This window comes from Brassica oleracea, chromosome C9 (assembly GCF_000695525.1).
Source record: "Brassica oleracea var. oleracea cultivar TO1000 chromosome C9, BOL, whole genome shotgun sequence".
NCBI classification, from domain to species: Eukaryota; Viridiplantae; Streptophyta; class Magnoliopsida; order Brassicales; family Brassicaceae; genus Brassica; species Brassica oleracea.
In genome coordinates, this window is record NC_027756.1 from 19081695 (window position 1) to 19096954 (window position 15260).

The 15260-nt window shown below is 31.2% G+C and overlaps 3 protein-coding genes and 1 long non-coding RNA gene across 4 annotated transcripts; 1 reads left to right on the forward strand and 3 right to left on the reverse strand.

Annotated features, from left to right (window-relative positions):
* Positions 1-1187: 1187 nt before the first annotated feature.
* Positions 1188-2043, reverse strand: LOC106314499. Its single transcript, XM_013752364.1, has 3 exons — positions 1784-2043; positions 1323-1492; positions 1188-1222 (listed from the first exon to the last, which is right to left on the reverse strand). Exons 1-3 carry the CDS (start codon positions 2041-2043, stop codon positions 1188-1190), a joined length of 465 nt encoding a protein of 154 aa, XP_013607818.1.
* Positions 2044-2058: 15 nt separating this feature from the next.
* Positions 2059-2487, reverse strand: LOC106314500. Its single transcript, XM_013752365.1, has one exon. It carries the CDS (start codon positions 2485-2487, stop codon positions 2059-2061), a length of 429 nt encoding a protein of 142 aa, XP_013607819.1.
* A 5750-nt stretch (positions 2488-8237) lies between these two features.
* LOC106313258 (putative ALA-interacting subunit 2) lies at positions 8238-10289 on the reverse strand (the record flags this gene model as incomplete). The annotated part of the gene is given in 8 exon segments (XM_013751026.1): positions 8238-8487; positions 8570-8859; positions 8951-9248; positions 9335-9405; positions 9496-9612; positions 9705-9779; positions 9861-9922; positions 10131-10289. Coding segments are annotated over 8 exon segments (1035 nt in total). The 3' UTR covers positions 8238-8441.
* Positions 10290-12870: 2581 nt separating this feature from the next.
* Positions 12871-14750, forward strand: LOC106313259. Its single transcript, XR_001264344.1, has 5 exons — positions 12871-13149; positions 13249-13479; positions 13800-13957; positions 14039-14460; positions 14535-14750. It is a non-coding gene; the product is annotated as an uncharacterized LOC106313259 (long non-coding RNA).
* The last annotated feature ends 510 nt before the right edge of the window (positions 14751-15260 follow it).

Here is a 15260-nt window from a genome sequence, read left to right on the forward strand (position 1 = left end):
GGATAAATAATAGTGGGTAGTTATTCTATTTTTATCTCTTTTCATTGTTAAATTAATTTTATGGAGTTTGTATTTTATCTATCCTTTATTATATTAATAATACAATTACAAAAACACATAGAAAATCTTGTATTTGATTTCTAGATTTTTTATATCATAGAAATAGACACATGTACAATCATCCATATCACCAGGTTGATATAATAATATTGTAGAAAAAACACATGTATCATTCACCAGCAGCTGGATGAATCCTTCGTATACATTAGATAGGTACTAAACATTTGTAGATCACACTATTTGAGAAAGCTCGCTTTTGAATAAGAATAGTTGTCGACGAAAAAAAATGAGTATAAGAGTTTTGAAAAGTTAAAGTATCATCTGGTTTTAGGATAATTTATATAAGAAATGAAGAAAATATAGCAAATCTATAAGCTAACGTAGAAGATAGCAAAATTAGGAAGTTGGTTGTTGAATATTATGACTGCCGAAAAAAGGGAATTGAAAAGAATTTTTTTTTTTAAAATAATTTTTTTTGCCACATGTCTAATTTTGATTCGTCAAGCGACTTGCGGATTACATTTATGAAAAAGATTACATAGACGATTCGGCAATCGAAAATACTATTTGTCTTATGAGATCTACGTCTAACTGCATCGTCTGAGCCGTATGAAGATTCATTCCTGACCAGATTTACTTGAATCATGTTGAAGATTCTTCTGTAGTCTCCACTAATAAATCGTTCTCTCCAGGATCTGAAATCTGGATTTTCTGTAATTTACAAGAAATTGTATAGTCTGGGGTTCGAATCCTAAACCTAGATGTAGAAGCCTTTAAACATTAACGTATAATTTGGGTGTTTAATCGGTTTCATGTGATTTAATTAATCTCTATTGATGCTTTTATCAGCATCAATCTATTTATAATTCTCAAATTTTAGATTATGTGTATAAAATATTTGCGTGCTTTGTCCGAAACAATAATAGACTACGAGGATTTTTATAATATTGTAGGTGTACGAAAGAATATTTAACGCACCGGGTTTGATACTTTGACGAGACTTGAAAGCTAGATTTCGTCAAAACTGGACGGTGGACCTAATTTTACACCTTGTGGAACATGTCGGTTTTGATATTCTTGGTGAAATAAGTTTGGTAGGTTTTTATTTAATTTCTGTTGGGTGTAATTCAATTTTGATTCATGTAAGTTTGCAATGCAACATCTGTTGGTGATGTCATAAGCACCAAAGTTATATCCCGAAAAATAGATGTAATTAGCTCTGAGACCAGGATGCATGCTAGCTCGGACACAAAAAGGTTCACCTTGTCCAAGAAAGATACAGAAGTCTCCAGTGTCTTCTGTGTATAACAATTCTTTACGATGTTCTTCTATACGAGGATGATCCTCTGCTCTAAACACCATGAACTGCCTTGTTCTTCTGGTAACTTGTTCCAACCCTTTGTCGTCTATCTCAAGCTGGTCCTTAAAGAAGCTGAAAACACATGAATACATGTATGTTATCTGTTGTGCAATAGGAAACCAACCCATAGTAATCACCCGCAAGGCCACGAGAAAAACCGGTACTAAGCATAGCCAAATGAAATATTAGCCTATAATCTCTAAATTTTCAGAGATTATTTACATAAACATAGGCCCTGAAATTATTTTAAAATAATTTTTTATTAAAATCTTTATTAAATCACCTATAAATCCCCAAATCTCAGGAAGAGTTTGAGGTTTTTGATACAAAAAAACAATAATAAAAAAGAATAGGGAGATATACCATTTGACGAAGAATTGTTCGCCTGAAGCTGCCTCCACAAAGTGGACTGTTGTGGCACACGAGTTCATCTCGTCCACATCGTGATCCAAATGCTCTTCAGGAAGATAGTCAGGAAACATGTCAACGAACTCGGGATGGTCATTCTCCTTGGAGTTAGGATCCAAGGAGTAAAAGTAATCTGATCCAGGAGTTGGAACGTAGAACCTTTGATCTTTCTTAGAATACATGAGACTCGAGGATGTGCTTATACACCGAGGCATTGCTTTGACATTGGTCTACATCGGTTCAGTCGGACAAGCAGGCCTGTAAAGCTTTATCTGAGGTCCATTGAACTTGATTGCCACAACCCAATCTTCATTGTCTAGGTCAGGATGAGAAGACATAGCAATGTTTTGGATCACGGAGCCCGAGGGTAGATGAGGTAGTCGAACCCTCACGGTCTTTGATGTATCGTCAGTGGGTTTGTAATAGATGTAGAGACGCACGTTATTGGTGCTTGTGAGGTATTCCTTCTCCAACATGCCAACTTTGAGTGCACCAATGTAATATCCTATAGACATCACGTTACGTACATCAGCCGTGATATCTGAAGTATTAATTTCGATGTGTTTTTGCTCCTTAGATGAGCATTTCCCTATGGTTATGCGACTGTCAGAAGAATCTTTCCATGAATCTGCGAGATTAAGCATGTAGTCCAGTAACATATAGGGGTAGGTTGGCATAGACGAGCACCATTGAACCACGTACGTTAGTGTTGTGTCTCTGCCATGTGTAGTTTTATTAGTACCTTGACTTAATCATACAAGAAGAACCACTTTGATTTAACAAAGACGAAAGAAAAGCTTACGAGGATGTTTTGCAGACAAGGGGCTTCCCGACTAGCTGAGGAGTTGAGACATTTCTCGAAACTTTCTATACTGCTTTGGTAATTTCTAGTGTTTGTTTCTCAAAGTTCTCAACCGTATTGTCTTGGAGATAGATTTAGTGTAAAAAGCCTTGGACTTCAAGTTCACATTAAACACAACATTAACCGAATACTATTTTAAGGAAATAAAATGTTTGGACACCAAGTTCAAGAATATCGAAGGTTATAACAAAATTTAAGGATATCTTTTTTTTTTTAACTACTTTTTTTTTAAAGAATATCTAACCTTATTGGGAAAACCCCATAAAAAGGTTAGAGCTGGACATTTTATCCGTCAAATTTGATTCGATTCATTATTTGTTTCGATCCGATCCGAAAATATTGGATATCCGTAAACTTTCGAAACAAAGCAAATAATACAAATTAATATCTGTTAAAAACGAACTAAATCACAAATATTAAAATTTTGGAAAGCGGATATCCGCTCTTATCCAGCAAGATATAAATACATGTGTATCTTGATTATATCTTATATATTAAAACAGAAGTCACAACATTAATTCATGTGTGATTTTTTTTAAAAAATAGACCTAATGGACATATTCCTATAAAGTCATCTTACATTTAATCTATAATCTTATCATTTAAATTTTGGGCCTACTAGAAATTTTTATTGGGCTATCAATAATTGGATTTAAACAATAGATGATCCATTGGATTTATAGATAGTATAAATTAAATATATATAATTTAATGTTGTAATACTATACCTCTATATGTTAAATATTTAAATACTTGTCGATGTTAACTTTTAAATTATAAAGATTTTTTTTTAATAACAAAAATCATATTATCTAACAATGATTAATATTTACTACCTTAAACCAATGAAAACAAATTTTAAACTATATAGTTTAATTTAAAAATTAAACAAAAAAACTAAATGTTCTATTATTTACTCGATAATATAAATCTATGAAGCGAAAAGTTTATTTTTTAAGAAACTTGTGAAATATAAATTTGTGAAATGTTACAATATCTTTGAATATGACAATAAAATAATATTTTACTAATCTATATATATTATATATTAAAACAGAAGTCACAACCTTGATTCTAGGACTGGGCAAATAAACCGAACACGTAAACCCGAACCGAACCCGATCCGATAAAATTGAATCCGAACCGATCCAAACCCCACATAAATACCGAATGGATCTTGTTTTATGGTATTTCGGGTTATGGGTATTATCCGAACCGAACCCAAACCTAAATGGATACCCGATAGAACCCGAAACATTCAAAATTTTCAAAAAGAACTTGTACCAAACATGATCTCAATTCCTAATATATATTCCAAATATATTGAACATCTAAAATAATTATCTATTATATGAAGATTGATGGTTGAAGGTGGCGGTTGAAGGTTGAAGTTTTTAAATTTTGGTTTTGTTTTCATTGAATAATGTTTTTCATTTCATGAAAACTTGGTTTTCGTTTTATGTTTTTATATATTTGGTTTTATTTCGATCAATAACTATGTTTACATTTCACTTGATTTTGAATGATCACATTTGATGTTCCTTTCTTTTTTTTTTTGAACTGATTTTATTTATGTTTTGGTTACAAAATAAGTACAAATCAAGTATTTTAAAACCGAAGAACCGAGTTTACTTATTTTTAGTTACAAAATAGATATAAATCAGGTGCATTTAAATTGAAGAACCGATTGGGACCCGAATCCGAAAGTACATCGGGTTGTACCGATTCTTTGAAGATTTACTAACCCTGACCCGAACCCGATAGAACCCAAACCGGTCCCGAACCGAATTTTCATATAACCCGAATGGGGCTGATTTTGATAAATCCAAAAAACCAAAACCCGATTGGACTAAACCGAAACCCGATTGGGACCCCGAATGCCCATGCCTACTTGATTCATGTGTGATTTTTTAAAAAATAGACCTAATAGACCTATTCCTAGAAAATCATGTTACATTTAATTTCTAATCTTATCATTTAAATTTTGGGCCTACCAGAAATTTTTATTGGGCTATCAATAATTGGATTTAAACAATAGATGATCCATTAGATTTATAGATAGTATAAATTAAATATATATAATTTAATGTTGTAATACTATACCTCCATATGTTAAATATTTAAATATTTGTCGATGTTAACTTCTGAAGATTTTTTTTTAAATAACAAAAATCATATTATCTAACAATGATTAATATTTACTACTTTAAACCAATGAAAACAAATTTTAAACTATATAGTTTATTTTAAAAATTAAACAAAAACTAAATGTTTAATTATTTACTGGATAATATAAATCTATGAAGCACAAATTTTATTTTTTTAAAAGCTATCTTAATTTGTGAAATGTTACAATATCTTTGAATATGACAGTAAAACAATATTTTACTAATCTTTATATACAGAGTTACGATTTTAATAATTAAATAATAATCCAAATATATATATATATAAAAAGATACAAATACATGCGAAAGTTTGAAACAATCTATTCATTGAAAAAAATATACCGCAAATTTTTTATGTTTTAAAAATTGATACACACATATATATTATAATATATACCAATTTAGAATTGAAAACAAAATATTTATATAAAAATAAATGAAAACAAAAATCCACGCGGTTGCGCGGGTCGAGATCTAGTTTAAAGTTTAAAATGTATAAAATTATATAATTATTATTCTAACATATGATCTGACAAATTCTATTCACATTATTACTTATATAAAAGTATTACATAGAAATAAGAGAAACAATTTATGACAATTATAATTTTTTTCTTAAGTTTTGCATTACTATAATTGTTAACTAACTTTAAAATTTTTACAAAACATGTAGATTCACTACTTCTTTTAATTTTTCTTTTATATATAATGCAAAAAAAAATATTTTACAAAATAAAATTGAATCGAATTCTTAATATTATTTGTATTAATCAAAACAGATGAAATATCGTAACTATTCGTAACTAATTTTTTATAAACTCGATTTTCCGTCGCGCTAAATCAGCTATGACTATTGACAATAAATATAAAATATACTAATTTGTTTGTAAACTCGATTTCCCCCTTCAATTTGGGACAAACAATTTGATTTCCAAATCATAACCACTAAACAATAAACAAAATATCCCAACAACTATAAAATCGTAGTATTTCCCTTTTTGTTGGTTTCACCATAACACACAATATACATCTATTCTATTAAAATAGAAGTCAAAACTTCTCTTCGCGTGTGATTTTTTTTTTTAAAATGGACCTTCTATAGAAAATCATTTTTCTATTGATATTTTGGCATCATTAAGATATCAAATCTTATATAATCAACACATATAACAACTTCGCCTATAAAAATGTCATTATTTTATTTTTAATTATAAAAATTCTGTTGACAAAAAAATCAAACAAAATTTTAATAATATTTTTAAATATTTTTATAAAATAATGAATTAATTAATTTTGTAATTAGTAGTATAATATTATTACAAATTAATGTTAATTAATATTTTATTATAAAATAGAAAATAAAATTTGTATGTTATTTTCATAAACTTTAATTAAAGTCTATATTATATTAAAATATAATGATTATATGAATTAAATAGAAAATTCAATTAAATTGATAAATGAATTTATTTTATTTTTAAAACAAAATCTTTTAAAATATCATTCACCATTAAGGCGGGTAGAAATTTGTAAACTATATATAGAATCTACTATAATAATAAGTCTCAATTATTTAAACATAAAAATATATTTACTTATAAATCATGCTATATACTAAAATTATAGATGCTAAAGGATATTTTTTTTAAAACACAACAAGGATATATAAATGATCTTGAACAAATATTTGTTTTATAGTATAACAATATAAAATTTTTAAAATATTTTGTATGCAAATTGTAGAAATTAAAAAAAAGGATATATTTTGAAGGGATTATATTTCATTATTTATGATTATGAATTTATTATACCAAACTTAATATTATATTAGTATGTAATAATAAGTAATAACAAAGTAAAATGAATAAACCAAATCTTTATATATTGAAAATGTCAAATAAAAAACATAAAATAATATTATAAAATTACATTATATATAATATTAAAATGTAAATCATATATTTAAAATGTTTACGATTATATTAAATCTATTCATTTATAAGTGTAATTTTACCCGCACGAACGTACAAGTCAAGCTCTAGTATATATTTAAAAAGACATGGCAGTATACTATTTGTTTACAGTTTCACATTTTGAAAATAATGATCCCACTATTTTTTACTATTCATAACATTAATCATTTTCATGGTTTTTATAAAAAGCAATGTTTTTAAACCGGATCGAACCGACGGCCAAATTAGATTAAACCATGAACAAAATATATCTGGGTCAGGTAGATTAAAATGGTTTGTTTGTAATTTACTATCAAAAATTAATTTTAATTGTTTTTGTCTTTTAAATCATACAAATAAAAACTGTAAATTCTTTTATATTCATTTTAAAATTTTCATAATTCACAGTGATAAATATTAAAAATCAAAATATTAATTTAATAATTAATTTTCATTTGGTTTATACATCAACTTATTACATAATTATTACTAAATAACTAAATTTAATTATATTTGTACTGTGTACCGAATATAACTAATAAAGAAATTAGATTTTTCTTTTTATTATACGATTAAATTATATTGAATTCAGTTGAAAACCCGGTCGAACCATATTTGATCTATGACTCGAAAAAAATTCTGGTCAAGCTACCAGTTTAAAAAACATTGATAAAAAATGATTCCACTACATGCAAGATGCAACTAACATATTAAAAATATAGTAAAAGATAAAATAAAATGCGATTAAATTATTAAAATTACTTCTCTTTCCCGACCTAAATTCATATAGATTGTCTGTCATTAACAAACCATCAGAGAATTCTTCTCACCATAACACATTAAAAAAAGACTTAATAACTAAAAAATAAGAAATCAAGAATCTTTGATACTCTTGTGCAATACCATGTACAAAATCACTGAGAGTACAAGAGGAAGAAAGATGACAATCCGCTTGGGCGCCCTGACACCAAAACTATCAACGCAGCATCCTTCTTCAGCAATCGTCTCAAGCTTTGGGAAATTTGAGAATTGCTGTTGTTGTTTCTTGTTAGAAACGATAAGCCTTGGTGATACATCTCCCCATGTTTGAACAAACCTCATTCCCTTGGCCATTTTTTTGTTCCTTATGCAGTATAGGAAAACGAGAGTTTAGTTTCTAGGGCAGACGAAGACTGACAGGTGATATTGACTTAGTGATTGAAAAATATTTGAATAGGAGAACTTAGAGGTGCATATGAAGTAGAGGAGACAAAGGGAGAGAGGTTAAATAGAGAGACTAGAGGTGACAATTATGGAAAATGAGAAGAAAACATGAATGTTTTTTCGGGATAGGTAAGAACATAAATGTACGGTTTGCAGATCGCCAACGATGCATTCTCTAACATACTTTTGTTACATTTGCTAACTTTAGAAACTCTAAAAACAGATAGTACCCAAATAAACCCATCACATGACTTAAAAAGGGTCAAACAATTATCCTTAGAGCCCAAAAACCGAACGTCCAAAGTGAAAACAGAGGCTCATAGAATGGTTCTATACTCTCCCTATATCTATATGATAAAATATACAGGCTCTTGAGTAATGTATATATGAACCTGGAATCGGAATATGTTAAAGAATGTAACAGTTTCTCAACTCGAAAGGCTTTTCTTGTTCCAAGAATTGTCTCCATAAGGCCTGAGATTGAAAATGATGCATTTAATAAGCAACTGAAACAAAAAAAAATAGCATTTGTCTACAAGAGATTGTCTCTTTTTACCTCGGATTTTTCAAATGGAGCAACATGAAGATGATGGATATGACTATGGAAGAGGCACCAACGACGAGATATGTGATGCCGAGAAAATCGTTTCTTCCTCCTAACCAACTTGACGTGGAGAGAATAAGCTTCTTCTGCCCACTAAAGCTATAAGTGTTGTAATTGTTCATCAAATTCACCACAACAACGTTCCCTGGTTCCAAGTCTTCTTCGATTCTTCCGTATAGTTTCCTGAAGCTTAGTAGAGCAGCTGCTCGCATCCACACAATAAAGTCCTCTTGGTCACTTAGCTGCAAAGTAAACCAAGTCTCCTAAGCTCAAAAATATAATTTAAGATGTTTTTATGGGTAAAATATTAGTGTAGTGGTTAAGAATGCATACTGGAACTTTTGGATCCAACTTAGCTCCACCAATCAAAGATCCGTTCTGGAAATTGAAAGGATAGACATCCTTTCCAAACTTGTGCTCACGGTCACTCTTCCAGGCAATGTTACTCCGGCTAACCTTCAGTTTTGCGCTTTCACGAGCAAAGGTAAATGTATCATTGAACATACTCCAAGCTATTAACCCACAAGGGACAATGGGGAGACCATTAGATGACTCCTCGGGTTCACAAGCACTTGTGTGGCTATACTCTTGTCCATGTAACAGTTGTTGATCACTTCTACTCTTTACATACCTGAAAAACAATGATGATCATTGCAAAATGACAGACTTTCTCATCATCAGTTAACTGATAATGACATAAGGGATCTTGTTAGTTACCGGCGGTGGTTTTGATAGTAGTTATCAAGCTGGTAGTAGATAAAAATGGGAGCTTTCATATACTTTTGTACCTACAATGACGCATACAAAATCAAACAATGTAACAATGAAGATACCCTTTTGACTGGGGGAATCAATGGAAGCGGAAAGGTAAGTAGTACCTTTAAGTAGCGAGTACAGTTCTTAAGGATGGATGAATCTGTAATGTATGAGAGTTTGTTGGTTCTATATTCTTCAGGAATGCACTCAACATCATACCGGTCTACAATTTCAATAGACTGCCATTGAATTGAAGGAACTATAAAAGTTAGCTCCAGAACTTACAATCTCAAACAAACAAAAGAGATCGATCAGAAGGTTTTCGACTTACATCACGAGAAGCACGGAGGGTAACGAAGCCAATGGGAATGAAAACAAAACCCATCAACATAAACACTGTTATAACCTGCAAGACATAAACGTTTCAAAGCATTAGAGCTTTGGATTTTTTTATCAAAGAAGAATCACAAGAGTACATGTTACTAACCGACGTTGGTGTTAAGACTGGCTTACAAGCTGGGAGCTTCTGCTGCTTGAACTGATACAAAGCTGCCAGAAAACACACACACAAACAATTACTCAGTGCTCAGTTCTTTAAAAAGCTTTGAAATTTGATGAAATGAATCTACAAAACTGCAACGATCGATGCCAAACACTGAGAGTGATTCAGTAACGAATGGTCAAACAATCGGCACCAAAATCGAAGGATTTAATCTTCGGAAACCCTAGAAAGAGAGGATTTAATCAAGAATCTCACCTTTGGATCGTACGAAGGATGATTGAGGAGGAGGAGAACGATTCATCCAAGTGTTGGATCCTTCCACTTCCATCATTTATCTTCTCTCCACTTCAACTATACATAGCAATTACTCCCTTCGCGATTCCAATTCAAATCCGCGGCGGCTCCGGCTCGCACGGTGGATCGAAAGGTAAAGGTCGATCGAGAATCGCGTGGGCGTAGAGAGTAGATTCACCTGATCGATCTCCACTTTTTGTGAGCTAAAATATAAATTTATTGCATAATTAATCTTCTATCTATAAAGTGATTTTTCCCTTATGAACTGCACATTTTCTTATATAATTTAAAACGAAATTTATATTTAATAATATTCGATTTATATGTTATATTAGATAACTAATTATAAATAAATCTAATAAAATTATCAAAAATAAAATAAAAATTTCAAAATAACATAATTCTTATATATATTCTGTTGTTATCAGAAAATAATATTTTCTACTATAAAAGTTGAAAACTTTAAATATAAAACAATTTATAATTAAATATTAACCAACACAAAAACATTGGTATAAAGATAAATTTTACATCTATGATATTTCTAACTAGTTGTTTCGTCCGCGCAAGCACACGTAATCATGTAAAAATATTTGTTATTATATTCATTATTAAAATTACAAAATTTGATTTGTTACTTAATAGTATTTATATATTTTTATATCTTAACTTTAATTTTATATGATTAAAATTTTTATTTTCGAACAACATAATATATATATATATAAGAATTACATTTTTATTTTTAAAATATTTTTTGGCCAATTTGTATATATTAATTTTTAAATAATTATCAAAATAAAATTTAATTATGTATTACTCATTAAGGCTATTAATGATACTAACCACTCTAACATTTAGTGTAAGAGTTTAGAAGTCAAAAAATTATTTCACAAATAATAGTATAAACTTGTATATATATATTAATTTATGAATAATTATCTAATTAAAATTTAATTGTTTATTACTCATTTAGGTTATTAACGATATTAACCACTCTAATTTTTAACGTGAAAGTTTAGAAGTCAAAAATCACTCTGCAAATGATAATATAAATATGTTAGTGTTTTTAAAATTTCAACACAGTAGTAAGCATACTTGCATATATATTTTTGATGAAAAACTTTATCATGTATAAATAATTTGATGTTTGATTTAAGTTTTTTTAAAACATTTAATTAATTTTTCCGATCAGCCACCATTAATTGTTCGATTTCCCCGAATTGCTCCTTGTTGTTCGCTTGTCCTTTGAGAGAAAATGTCATTGATCTATAGACGCTCGAGAAAAGGAAAAAAAAAAAAGGTTATTTCCCTAGTCCAGACCGTTCAACTTATCATAGATGCAACAGTTTAACTATATTTTCAACTACCTTATCGTAAATGTTTTAATATATATAGAAGTTTAAATTTCTGTAATTCATAGAAATATTATCATATATAGAGATGTCAAAAAGGTTTACCCATCCTGTCCCGTTCCGTACCGCGGCGGGTTAGTCATCGAGCGGGTCTGTCCCGCGCGGGCTGTGGTCCTCAGAATGCCGGCCTAAACCCGTACCGCAAAACATATAGGCCTTCGCGGGTCGTCCCACGGGATGCCTCCTTATCAAACCGCCTACTACAGCTTCCTTCATGAATGTTCAAGTTGAAGAGTTGTGTAAGAGAGTTGAAGAGAGCTCATTAAGATTCACTAAAACCTTATCAAAATCAATGCCATAAAGTTCTGTTTGTGCTTGCGTTCTTAAGTTAAAAGTTTTTTTTTGTTATCATCCTAAGATTTTATTAAGTTTGAATCTGATTGAGTTGTTGTCTTTGTAATAACTTGGCTCAAGCGTTGTATGTCTTCATCAAACCATCTCTTTACAAAAAAAAGGAATTGTAGGGAACGAGAAGAAAAATTTATTCCTCGTGAATGGTGATATTTTTCAAAAACATTAGGGAATGCATTATTCCTCGCCGTTCTCTGGTCACCATTCATACCCGAAGTAAAAAGGTATCCGGTTTGGAATAAGAGATGAATTGAGTAAACTGAATTCAAATTAAGAGTGGTATAACATTAAACCGGATTTTGGGAACCATCACTTTCGGCAAGGAAGAGATTTCCAAGCTCTTTTATTCTTATGACTTATTCTTTCGAATTCACTGGGATCGACCTCACCTCTCACAACTGAACTGCTTGGGGGCGGGGGAGGATTTACTGTTGAAAATGGGCATGCCCGCTCAAAAAAAAAGTCTGCCACATACAAGAGTTCTGCTCATTAAGCTTGTCCTTATTAAATTTGGTCTAGCTTATCAGGTCCGATTTTCTTTAGAGCAAAAGGCAGAAGAGGCCCGAATATGAAGAGAAAAAGCAAGACATTAGGAAAAGGATCGTAAAACACACATTCAGACATATTGACGGCAAGTTAGAGTTTCCTCTTTACTCTCATGGATTAAACTTGTCATTTTTACTTATTCTCGCATTATGTTTTCACTCATTGTCTCGCTCGACATTGTAACCTCTCTTTGATTAATCAATAAATTTTGGTCATATAACAATACTAAAAGGGGAATATCCTCCCCTCTTAATCTGTCCACGTAGGACTAAAAAATCGACCAATGAAAAAGAGTTATTTTGCCACGTCATAGTCAATCACCAAACAGGCTTTTCGCCAGAGCCCATTTCTAAAGCTGTGAACCCTATCATCTTTCCTATTACACATATGCTTCTTCTTCCTCATTCTCACTGGAGTAGACCCATCGTACTGTTGTTACCCCTTCGGGTTCTCTTCCCTAATGTCACAAACCCCATTAATAGTCAGTCATAAAACCTCAGTCTTTACGGCAACAATCAAACGTCACAAAACTCTTTCTACTCCTTCATCTTTATACCTCATATATATATATACTTTTGCTTTTAGCTACTCCCCTTCACCACATTCGCATAAACCAATAATCGCAGCAATCGATGGCAAATAAAACCATGAATCTAATTTTCTTTCTGGTGAGTTTAAGTTATGAAGAATATTTTCTTTAGATCTTTTAATCTTCATCTAATTTTCTTAAGTTCTTTCTAAACCCTTGCTTTGGTTTTCATTGACAGAGAATTAAGGCGACATGATCTCGAGCCAGGAACGTCAGAGGTTCTGCAACTCCGAGAAGTGGAAGACAGAAGTGTATGGAGATGAGGTTCTTATTATAGTTCAAGGAACTGCTCTGAGTCACGCTGATACTCTCCACCACCTGTCTTTATTCCTTGCCATTGGTATCCAGTGCTCCATAACCATCGAATCCATCGTTCATGTTTGTCACTCACCGGAAAGTCGGAAACCAGGTAGAGATTACTGAGTTTACAAGATTGTTGTTAGGAATTATAATACTCAGTCTGTGTTCAGTTCCTTTGATATATGTGAGATTGATTATAGGATTGGTGTAAATATGCTGATCGGTGCTCATTTCATGTTCTTATTGACTCAGCATACACTGATGGAACAATTGAGATAGTGTTGGATAAGTTTTTTCTTGCAATTTGTTTTCATCTGTTTAACTGTTGATTAAGCTTTGTCCAGTTTATGTTGGATTGCCTTCAAATCCTCTACATAGGCTTAGATTAAATTCTTAAATTTTCTGACAACACTGCTCTATTTGTCTCAGATCTATGCTCTTCTTTCTGGATGAGGATATGCAAAGAAAGTTGTTGTATCCATTGGAAAAATCCTTCCAATCCCGCAGGTTTATTCGTAAAAGACGCAGACTCTTTCCCTAAAGTGGAGCTTAGTTTCCCTGAATACGAACACGGCTTATGAATTCACGTAAGATTCCTTCTTCAACTCTCACGTAAGTTTCACTTTATTGCGTATTTAATCTTTTTTTTCCTACAAATCTCTCTGCAGATTATCTTCTTAGATATTCAATTATAGTTCGCTGCCTAACTACATGTGAGTGAGAATGAGTGGTTCGGGTAGAAAACGTGTTTTGATATGGGATTCCTAGGAAGAAGATATTCAACATCTTAGTGGAAATGAATATGTTGGGAAGTCAGCTTCTTATATTCGCAACAAGATCCTGTCCACGTTTCTATCCAGAGGGTAATGGTTGGGAAGCAACATGAGATCTGCCCCGGATGATATGATTAGGACAGTGAGCATCTGCATCTATACAACATTCAGTAAAAGCTTGGCCTCCCAAAAGCAATGATGATGGTCATCCCGCCATGATTTGTTACTATGATGCTAGCAAAATCTTCTGAGCAAGAGGAAAATAGGCAACTGTATTTCCGCCAGTCACCTTTGAGGGACAGGCCTAGAACCCGTAGGTCAGTTTCATTTACAAATGTCATGTGTTCTTTTGTTTATGGATATGATGACATAGCACTTATGCTTCTTACAGGAGGGCCTTAGCCCATTGCAGAGGTTAGACGAGATACTGGAGGATCCTATGACAACGCAAGACAGGGTCAGGAGAGAAATTGATGGTAGATGTAATAGAGATGGTGACTATGACTTGGAAGCTAACAATATAAAGACGAGGGACTGGTAAAACGAGTAAAGATTTGTTGTAGAGAACTTCTTTATCCTAAATAATTGTATTGTACATAATCCGAGAACCGTGCATATTCAATAAAACTAGAAACAATAGCTTAGAGCATTTAATTGATGTAAAACTAAAGGATATGTTTACAGCTATTGTTTTCTTTATTGGAATAAATTTTGTTTTTCTTTACAAATGTACAACAAAAACTCAAAGTTAAACCACGTTTTCCCAAAATATTCAACCATATTTTCTTTGTATTTGTTCAAACACTTATATATAACTTTCACCCCACTAGATCTTATTTTAATTCATTTCTTCTTTGTTATTTCATTTTTCTCTAAGTTAAAAATTACTTCTTCTTTTTTCCACAAAATTAAAAACTGCTTAACCTTATAAAATTAGTACTTACATAATTTTAGTATTTAGAGTGATCACATGTCGTAAATCATTATATCAATTTATATTTGTTTGTTTTGTAATAGTTTCACAAAACTTTATTTGTAGATTCTTTTCTTACAATTTGTATTTTATTTATTTGTAAATATTTAAACATTAACCTATCACTCTACTAGATTAAATATA

Excerpts from the sequence above, each read along its gene's own strand:
- LOC106314499 (XM_013752364.1), bottom strand. The coding sequence starts at position 2,043 with ATGCCTCGGTGTATAAGCACATCCTCGAGTCTCATGTATTCTAAGAAA. Across the intron at positions 1,493-1,783 it reads GAACAATTCTTCGTCAAATG|CTTCTTTAAGGACCAGCTTG; the intron begins GTATATCTCCCT and ends ATGTGTTTTCAG. Across the intron at positions 1,223-1,322 it reads CTGTATCTTTCTTGGACAAG|ATGTTGCATTGCAAACTTAC; the intron begins GTGAACCTTTTT and ends CATCACCAACAG.
- LOC106314500 (XM_013752365.1), bottom strand. The coding sequence starts at position 2,487 with ATGTTACTGGACTACATGCTTAATCTCGCAGATTCATGGAAAGATTCT.